At 32.9% G+C, this 10,029-nt stretch overlaps 1 protein-coding gene across 1 annotated transcript in view; it reads right to left on the bottom strand.

Moving 5' to 3' along the window:
• Positions 1-7,366: 7,366 nt before the first annotated feature.
• TMX4 (thioredoxin related transmembrane protein 4) overlaps positions 7,367-10,029 on the bottom strand; it is a 115,747-nt gene continuing 113,084 nt past the window's right edge. The window contains exon 8 of the mRNA XM_074287891.1: positions 7,367-7,826. Within this exon, the coding sequence (XP_074143992.1) occupies positions 7,516-7,826 (311 nt within the window). The 3' untranslated portion in view covers positions 7,367-7,515. The remainder of the gene's footprint in view (positions 7,827-10,029) is intronic.

The following is a 10,029-nucleotide window of genomic DNA, read 5'->3' as shown; positions in this document are numbered from 1 at the left end:
AATAATATATATAATTTAATATATATTAATAAATTTAATAATGTATATAAATATAATAAATAAATATAAAATTTATATTTCTTTGTGGTTTGCAAAGAACTTTACAAATATTGTTATAAACTATGAAATTCCTTAAATAACTTTTGGAAGTAGGTGATAACAACATTTATTTGATAAATGAGAAAACTGAAGCAAACAAGTTAAATGACTTGTTTTAGAGTTTCAAAGCTATTAAGAGAGGCTGGATCTCTGCTTAGGGCTTACTGCTTCCATGTCTAACACTTTAGCCACCGTACCAGCTGTCTGCTTCTTAGAACACCTCTAAAGTATGAATTTTCAATCCTGAAAAAAGAATTACTTTCAGTTCCATCAGTAAGGACTTTTGAAATAGTTTTGATAATTTTTAAGATGCCTTTTTTCCTAAGAGATGCATAATACATCTCTTAATTTTTTGTTAATTACAAATTCATAAATCAATAAATTATTAAGAAATGTTTATTCTGCTTTTCATAGTCATCTAAAATATGCACATAAAAACACAAACTTTAATGTTTTGAAGAATTTTAAAAAATTTAATATTTCATAACTGGTAATATAGATTGGAAAATGCATCTTTAAATGTTCTCTCTTCTGATTTAAGAGATTTCAAAGAAGATCTTAGAAACAGCAACAAGAACATCGTGGTCTTTGGGCATTAGTCCAAATATGTAGAGAAAATTCATGTTTTCCAAATTTTTCTTTCATTAGAAAAGAATGATATACAGAAAAAAATGCCAGATTAATTCTTTATATTCTTTCGATGAAAAGTTTTAAATGTTTCATTGGTTTTACCTAACTTCCTTTAAAAAAGAAAAAGAAAAAAAGAGCAGCTAGGTGGCACAGTGGATACAGCACCAGCCTTTAAGTCAGGAAGACTTCAAAATATGGCCTCAGACACTTAACATTTCCCAGCTGTGTGACCCTGGTCGAGGTACCTTACCCCAATTGTCTCAGTAAAAAACAAACAAACAAACAAACAAACAAACAAACAAATAAATAAACGTGTAAATAATTATACACTTCTTTTGACATAAATATCATGGGGATATTGTGTTTTATATAAAACTAAGTGATGTAAAAATATTGGTTGTTGTTTTTTTGTTTTTGTTTTTGTTTTTTTAAATGAGACAGGTGATTTGGCTATTTAAATTCCTTTCTAGAAATCTAATCTTTTGGCAGATGAATATTGAATACAGTCTTGAATTAGAAAGTAATGATAGGAAGGCCATGTAGAGAAGTCAGTGTTGAGAGTAACTCAAAATGCTAGAAAGACCATAGAATACAAAGAAGATTGGAAGGCAAATAATAGTACCATTCTTTTAAAGAGATCCACACAATTTTCCACTAGATTCTTACTGTATCCAGGATTCTTGAAAGCTGAAGCCCAAGCTTTGGCAAGTTGGTAGGCTTTATTGAGCTTTGAAGGATACAAGCCTGATGTAGAAATAAGTTTGTCATCTGAAATCTAATCTGAATCAAATTTCAGAAGCCAATTGAAAGAGTAGTTTCGGAAGAATTTAATTTGGGGTCTAGAGCAGTTCTTTTAAATCATATGTTGGAAGAGTTATGAGTTAGATTGATGGAAAGAATTCTCAGATTGATTAAACCTCAAGTCTTTGATATTCTGAAGTATCCTATGTATTTATAAGAAACTACTAAAAAAAAAAAAAAAACCTAAAGGAAAAAGGAAAAAGCTTAATATGAAAGTAAATTTCTAAATTATTCATGGGGCATTCCAGAGACCATAATCCATAAAGAGTGTTCACAGAGAGCAACCATATTTTATAGATGGGAAAACAAAGGCTTATAGAGAATCAATATTTATCCCAAAACCAGAATAAATCATGAAAAGTGTTTTGTTCACTTAGATCTAACTTCATTAGTTGGTATTCTAATTTTCAACCTATAGTGTTTTCATTTTTCCACATCAATAAAACACTGTTATATGTTTATTTGGTGATTTCACTCTGGTTCTCCCCCACCTAGTTTTTCAAGCAAAGCAAGGGATCAAATACTATGCATCTTTGTAGCATCGTACTCTTTGTCAGGGATGTTGACTTTCTTTTGTGCTTTTTGAATGCCACACTGATTAGGGTGGTCAGGTGATATACCATTAGACTATAAGAAAGTAGGAAAGGGTAGTTGTCTTCCTCTAGCTCATTAGCACCTATTACAATTGAGTCAGGATTATACCATAACTGAGCTGTCTATACAAACTTAAAAAGCTTTGAAGAATCCTAAATGTTTCCTCCAAATTTGACATAGCTCCCTTAATAGAGGAAGTATCATCATTCTTAAGTCTCAATTCCAATTAATCTCAAAATGTTGGTAAACAGTCTGGGTATAAGCTAATCAGAAGCCTTGAGTAACGAGGTGACACAAGCTATATCCTTACATTTTGCTAGAATTTTAGATATCTCTGGCCAAACTTAGGCTATTCTGAGTCACAATAGAAAAAATGTTTGGGAGAGGGAAAAGTGAGGAGAAGAGAGGGAAACATGAAGAGGGAGAGAGAAAGAAAGAAAGACAATTTTGTAGAAATTGTAAGGGAGGAGTGAGGAGAATATAGGAAAGGAGGAAGACATGAAGAAGCAATAGGAGGAAGAGGGAGGAAGGAGGAAGAAGAAATGATGTGGGGGAGATTGTAGTGCTACAGTTCTCTTTTAATGTCCTGACCCAGTTTCCCTAATTGTTCTCTTTAGTTACTATGCCTCAGGTTATAACCATTCCCTCTTAATGCTTGATAGGATTAAGGTCTTTATCCGTTTTAGACTTGGTTAGACTATCTGGAGACTGTCCAGTACCTCCTTCCATTAACCCTGCCACCATTATGTCATTCTAATCCTAAATTCCTCCCCCCCCCCATTAAGTAATCCCCATCCAGGTACCTCCCCCATTATGCCATTGTTCTTGTAACCCTTTAAGAATCAGTCCTGGGACCAAACCATTTGGTCCCAGTAAATTTCTCCATCTAGTAAATTCTGTATTGGATACTCTCTAATCTCTATCTTGCTCAGTTTCTTCGGCATTACAAGATAAATCAGTTAAATGGTAAAAGCCAATTTTAATTAAGCCAATATTCTACAAAATCCAAAAGGGTGAATGTCTTGTAGAATCTTTCATTCAAAAGTAAGATATTTTTACTACAATCTTTGAGATAACTATTAAGTATTGATGTAATGATGTTTCAAAACTGTCAATTTCTTATTTCAGCTTTTTACATATCATTTGAAACTGTAAAAGAAGAATGATATTATAAATAAGATTTACACAAAGCACCATAAGGAAAATCAAACTTTAAGTATCTGCATTAAAAGAATCAAGAGTAGACACAAAGAGTTTAAATACTAAATTTATAAGGTATTGCAATACAAATATGCAATAGCATGTCTGCTGAACTTTTATATAAAAAGATTGCATTTCCATGAAAAAAGCTGTGTAACATAAATATCATTCAACATTTATAGCCAATACAAAATGTCAAAGCTGCATGATTCACATACATTAGTTGCCTTCTACCACAAACTTTCTTTATACTAAGTAAGTCAATTAGGAGAAAGCTTGGTTTATGTATTTTACATGCTGGTAATTAGCTTGATGATGTTGACAGAAATGTGCTTTTCCCAAACATCTCCTATTGCTTAGTCTCAATCAATCATGTAATTAACACATACTATATTGAATAAGTTAATTATACATTTCAACTTTTCAAAATAAGTTGTGTTTTTTCAAGTGAATCAAAACACATGAATGAGGTAAACAGAATGTAACAATAAAATAATTTTACTGTTGACACAGAAGAGAGAAGCAAATATTTTTGAAAACCTTGGCAATGTGGCAGATTGAATAAACTACTCATTTATAATACTGGCAGAAATAACACTTCAATATTGTACTAAGATGAATGGTGCCAAAGAGAAACGAAATATTCATTTTAGAATAAATCACCAACCTACATCTTTTCTTTTCTATTCTGATTTGCATTCATATGATGTAATCATTCATTTATCAAACAAATCATACATTTAGCTTATCTTGCCCATCTTTACCCCTTTAATAATCCCTTCCCCATAACTTAAAACAGTATGCTTTTTCTACCACTCAAAGACTGAGTCATAAATTTCAGATGGTTAACACTGATTTCAAAACATAAAATAATGCCCACCTATGCCATTCCTTACAATTAAGTGGTGGATTAGAGTATATGCAATTTTGCAGAACACACACAGAAATCCCATAGAAATCAACAAGATTCCTTTGCTAGTAAATAATTCAAAATTGTTTTTTTGAAAGCCAAACTTGATGAAGCTAAAACTTCTAGATAATATAACATTTATCTTTCATTTCTTTACATAATTTAAGTTACCTATAAATAAAATAGTGATCAAATGAACTGGATATAAACAAAGATTGCACTGTAAAGCTTTCATACTTGAATGATACCTACCCTCTCATCTTTCTTTAAAGCTTGAAGTGAGGGCAGGGGAAAAAAGGCTTATTTCACTATCAAATAAAGAAATAAAAGAAGGAGTGGTTTGACCATAAATCTAAGTTCAAACTATGAAAACTGAAATACTACAGTAGAAAGATGTTCTTGTAAAAAAAAAAAAGTTCTTCCAAGAACTATGTATTTTATCCTGTTACCAGTTTAAAGGTCTACATTCCCCACTTCAAAAACATGACTAACTCTATCACTTATAATAACAAAATTCATTCTACATAATCACAGTCAGATGTAATATAACCAAATTATCTGAACAATAACTATAAGACAGTACTGTAGAAATTTTAGGGTCCAGATCTGTAAATTATCAACTCTGGCCTTTCATTTTATAGACAAAGACTCCAAGGCGATGTAACATACCAATGGACACAAGGATAGCATGTGGAAAATCCAGAATTCAAACTCAAATCCAGGGCTATTTCTATGGGCCAAACTGATTTCAAATAATTTGAAAGGCTACTAGTATCAGGTACACATTGTAATTGTGAAACTATTATCTCTTTGAAGGAGAAATGAATAATCTTTCCAGGAAAACAAAAACAAAAAAACAGGGAATGGAGTTAACGCCCAACTACTTTGAGATTTCTTAAAACTCTTAAGGCTGTATAGCTATCTCAAGAATAAAAGTACCAAAGCATCAAAGTGTAACTTTCCCTAGATTTTAAATAACTAATGAGAAAGGATCAAGTCTCTTTTTATGGAATATATTAAGTACCTATTATAACATTGATATTTATTAGATAATCAAGAACACTTAAATATGAATACAATATGCCTATTGGGTGCATGGTACTGTCTGAATCACTGAAGTGGTTTGAAGGAATATATGATCTCCATTTAAAAAAAAAACCAAAAAAAAAACTGTGACATATAGTTAACTGATTAAAACCTCTTTAAAATGTATGGAAGCCACTAAAATGTGTTTCCTATTCTTTTGAAAGAGTTTGTTCCTGTATCTATTCTGCAGCAGTAAAACTATGAAATAAACACTCTAATTCATGAGACTGCAGGGGCTTAAAAGAAACCCTACAACTCCTTGGAATAAATCCTTTCTTTTTAATCATTATTTTTACACTCCCCTCCTCACATCCAAGGGGAGGGGAAAGGAAAACTAAAAACAACAAAACCTAACTAACTCCCCCCCCAAGGCAATTGGGGTTAAGTGACTTGCTCAGAGTCACACAACCAGGAAGTGTTAAGAGTCTGAGGCCAGATTAGAACTCAGATCCTCCTGACATCAAGGCTGGTGCTCTATCCACTGTACCACCTAGCTGCCCCACCTGAATAACTTTTAAAGATGTAAACTAATCCCAGGATCAGATTTTATTTATTTAAAAAACAATAATAAAGTAAGTCCTATAATACTTTATTCAACCACAAGAAGGCAGAGATTCTCAGAATCCCACCCTAATTTCTTTATTTTCAACTCACCCAAAGAGAACACATTTGGAATAACCAAATGAATACCTAATTTATTTTAAAAGGTGACAAAATAATTTCTAGACCTTATTAAATTCTGATCTTTTCCTTATTATGCACCCTAGTGCATCCCCCTAAAAGGGTGGTGGTGTGGGAGGAGGTAATAGGTCCTACCTTGAGAATCCATGCACAACTTGGTTCCTTATTTTCTCAACTTATTTCTTAAATATAAGACAAATAAAAAAGGAAATTAAAAAAAAGAAATCCCTGGGCACTTTTAATAAGTCAAGTATTGAGAGATTTACAAAGATGCATTTCTTTGCAGCATTAAAGAAAGTTGAGGTTGGAGGGTATGTGGGAAGAGAAGAAACCATTTCTCTCATTTCCTGCTCTAGATTTTCACTCATTCTTTCACCAGTAGGTCAGTTCACTAAAAAGGAAACCATAAGTGGCTTTTTAGTTGTTATGATTACTAAAGTAGCTCATATGGAGCCAGAGAGCTACTCTAGAGAGGAAAATAGTACCACATCATACTGCAGCTCTCTGCACATGACTTGCTTGTATTGGCAAGACTAAGAAGATTTTTTGGCTTCAAAAAAAAAGACTTCTCAATGAAATAGTTGAAAGGAGGTGGAAGAAGGGGGGATGACTGCCTTTTGGTCAAAAAAAAAAATTCTCCTCCTGCTAAATGACCACTTCCTTCTGAACCTCTGAAGGTTACACGTCGTTTCCAGCATTTGCTTGTCAATAATTCATTGCCCATGGTTTCCAATGATCTAAGCCCCTGAAGTCATAATAAGCTTGGCTGATGTCACATTAACTTGTATGCTATTCCTCTGAATACTTGGGAACTGAAGAGTGCTGGTGTTATATGTAGGAAGCCCAGTCTAAGACCAGTCCCTGCTGTCACAGTGCACTCAGTATATTTTCAAAAGAAACATTAAGAAGGAAAAATGAGAAGCAAAAAATAGAGTATAATGAAGGTACTTCAGTGAGCAGTGATGAGAGCTAAACCACCATAGCCACAGTTCCTGTACTAGGATAACATTTAAGGCCTCTCAGTTTCTATTCAATAAATACCTATTGACTGAGTACATTGTCTGATGTTTTCCATAAGGTTTGACAAAAACACTGAAGACCAAATAAGGAAGGGAAACTTCTACTACAGTTATTAGGACACGTTTTGTTATTGCTGATGTATGAAGTCAAATATGCTTTCATCTCATGTGGCTTGGAGCAATGACTATAGAGGATATTAAAAAGTAGAGTAATGGCCACCTATTACAATAAGAACTTTCAAACCCTATAATCTTAAACCAAATCTCCAAGCAGAATAATGGATCTTATTTTTGATTTTGATTGTCATGCCTAAAAGATTCTCATTACTATATAAAGATTACTACCTTTTAGGACTAGATGTTTATTAAGTATAAGCTTTTAAGAGAGAAGCTGGCTCATGCAGGAGAGATTAAGAATTTGGCTTCCATTGTAGACCAGAAGGGAAACTGACACATTTCTTTGGTCCAGTTTGCTGGAGACAACCTTACAAAAAATTACTGTTCTCCATCAGCAACATGACTTTTGCGCTGCCTCACTGAGCTTTCAGCCTCCATATCAGTCAACTGTTGGTCTGGGATATTCCCTGCATCTTCAGTTGCTGATCCTTCATCCACTGCAGAGTCATCTTCAGAAGTTTCATCATTTGAATTGCTTCTTTCCCCTTCTCGTTCTGAAATATCATCTTTGTCTTCTTCTCCCTCTGAGAGGTCATCTTTCTCTTCCTCTTCATCTGAAAGGTCTTTTTTTCCCTCTGAAATTCCTAGATCTTCAACTATCAGAGCTTCCTTTTCCTTTTCAAATAACTCTATTAAAAAAAAAAAAAAGATGTAAAAATAACTTGCATCCAGTAAGCAACCAAATCACAAATGTTCAATAATTTTTAAAAAATTAAAATGATAATTATTAAGCTAGTTTCTACAATTCTGGATAGATACCTCAGTTTATACATTAACCAGTAGCTTTTTTTGTCCTTGTCCTTAATCTTACCTGAATTCTATTTATTTCAAAGACTTCTAATCATTGATGGACACTTAATATATTTCCTCCTATGGCATTACTCAGTTCTATGTTAATCTTAAATATTACAAAGAGCATATTTCTATTCTCTTCCTAACATATTTTAAATTCTACAGGAGATATTCTGCTATGAAGAAAATATTTAAGAAGCAACACAGAAGCATAGACTCAGAGCTGCAAAGCATCTCCAAAGTAATTTATTCCAACCCTTTCATTTTACAAATTTGGAAACTGATCACCTGAGACCTTAAGTGACTTGTACAAAATCACTGAAGTGAAAATGGCAGAAGGTGTGAGATGTTGTCAAGAAGATTCAAAGATGACTCTCAAGTTTCAAGCTTGGGTAACTAAGATAATGGTAGTGTTTTTAAAAGACAGAGGGAAATTGAGAGGAGGAGGCAGGAGAAGATATTGAGAAGAGTTTTGAATATATTAGTTTGAGGTGCTGGTAAGACAAGTGGGTAAAGATTTCTGAGAGTTAATTGGGGGTGAATGATTGGACTTCAAAGGACCTATGAAGAAAGATGCTATCTGCATTCAGAAAAAGAACTAATAAATAAAAGTATATATAAAATGACATATTTGTATCTAATAGTAACTATATATAGAAGGAAGAATAAAAGGGAAAAAAAGTTATATGATAAATTTAAATATATTTTTAAAAGGAAAAACGAGTTGAACATAATAGATTTGCAGTTTTGTTTCACATGCAATCATCTTTTCCCTATTCTATTATGTTATGGAAATATTTGTTTTATTTCTTAAACTTAGGACAAAATAAATACATGTAATGATTTAATAAATAACATTAGACTTGAAAAAAGTATCATTTGGGATAGCTAGAAGGACAGTGGATAGAGTGCTGAACCTGGAATCAGGATGACCTCAGTTCAAATCTGACCTCAGATATTTACTAGCTGTGTGACCTAGGCAAATCACTTAACTTCTGCTTCCCTTTTTTCCCCTCTGTAAAACTGGGATAATAGCACCTATCTTCCAAGGTTGTTACAAACTCAAATGAAATATTATTTATAAAGTGCTTAGTACAGTGTTTGGAATATAATAGATTATGTGCCATAATGTTAACTATTATTAAATAAGTATTATCTATATGGAGGTGATAACTAAACCCAAAAGAACAAGGAAAACCATTAAGGAAAAGAGTGTCATGAGAAAACATAAGGGGTCCCAGGATATTTACCTTGATTGACACCCATATTTAGAAGGCAAAAGAAGGTTGCATTAAAGGTATGGGCAGAAACAGAACTAGGATCTCAAATAGTGTCAAAGAAGCTAAAGGAAAAGAAAGTATACAGGGGTTGGGAATGTTTTAAAATATGCTTCAAAGTTAAGGATGATGAAGATTGAGAAAAAAGTCTTTAGATTTAGCAATTAAAAGGTCATTGGTAATTTCTGAAAGGCCAATTTCATTAGACTCATAGAGTCACAAGTTGGAATGTAAATGTTAAAAGAAAGAATGAATGATGATGATAGGTGATAAGGCATACTCTTATTGGACATTTAGCAGGGAAAAGGAAGAGGGATATTGGATAATAGCTCCAGGGTTGGGCAAGGTCAAAGAATTTTTTTCCTTTTAGTAGATGGGATAAACTTAAGTACACTTATAGGCAGAGAGGGAAGAAGTAGTGAATAAGGGGAGAATGAAAATCATAGTGATAGAGGGAATTAATTCTCAATGAGGCAAGCTCCTAAAAAAGATCAGAATAGAAGTGATCAAGAGGCAAGTGAGAGTGTCAGTCTTGACAAAAAAAATTCTCTTCTTTGACACTGGAGTACAAGGAGAAGAATATGAGTGAAGCAAGAAATATTTTGAAGTGTCAAGAATTGAATGGAGATCACAAAAGGATGTTTTCAATCTTTTCAAAAAAGTTAGAGGTGAGGTTATTTGTTAAGAAAGAAGAGGTAGAGGCTAACAGGAACATTACAATTTAAAGGAAGATCTGATATTAGTCATGAGTGACAGATATAAA

This window comes from Sminthopsis crassicaudata, chromosome 2, assembly GCF_048593235.1.
Source record: "Sminthopsis crassicaudata isolate SCR6 chromosome 2, ASM4859323v1, whole genome shotgun sequence".
Lineage (NCBI taxonomy): Eukaryota > Metazoa > Chordata > Mammalia > Dasyuromorphia > Dasyuridae > Sminthopsis > Sminthopsis crassicaudata.
Note: the sequence above shows the minus strand (reverse complement) of the source record. Positions and strands in the feature narration are given on the sequence as shown.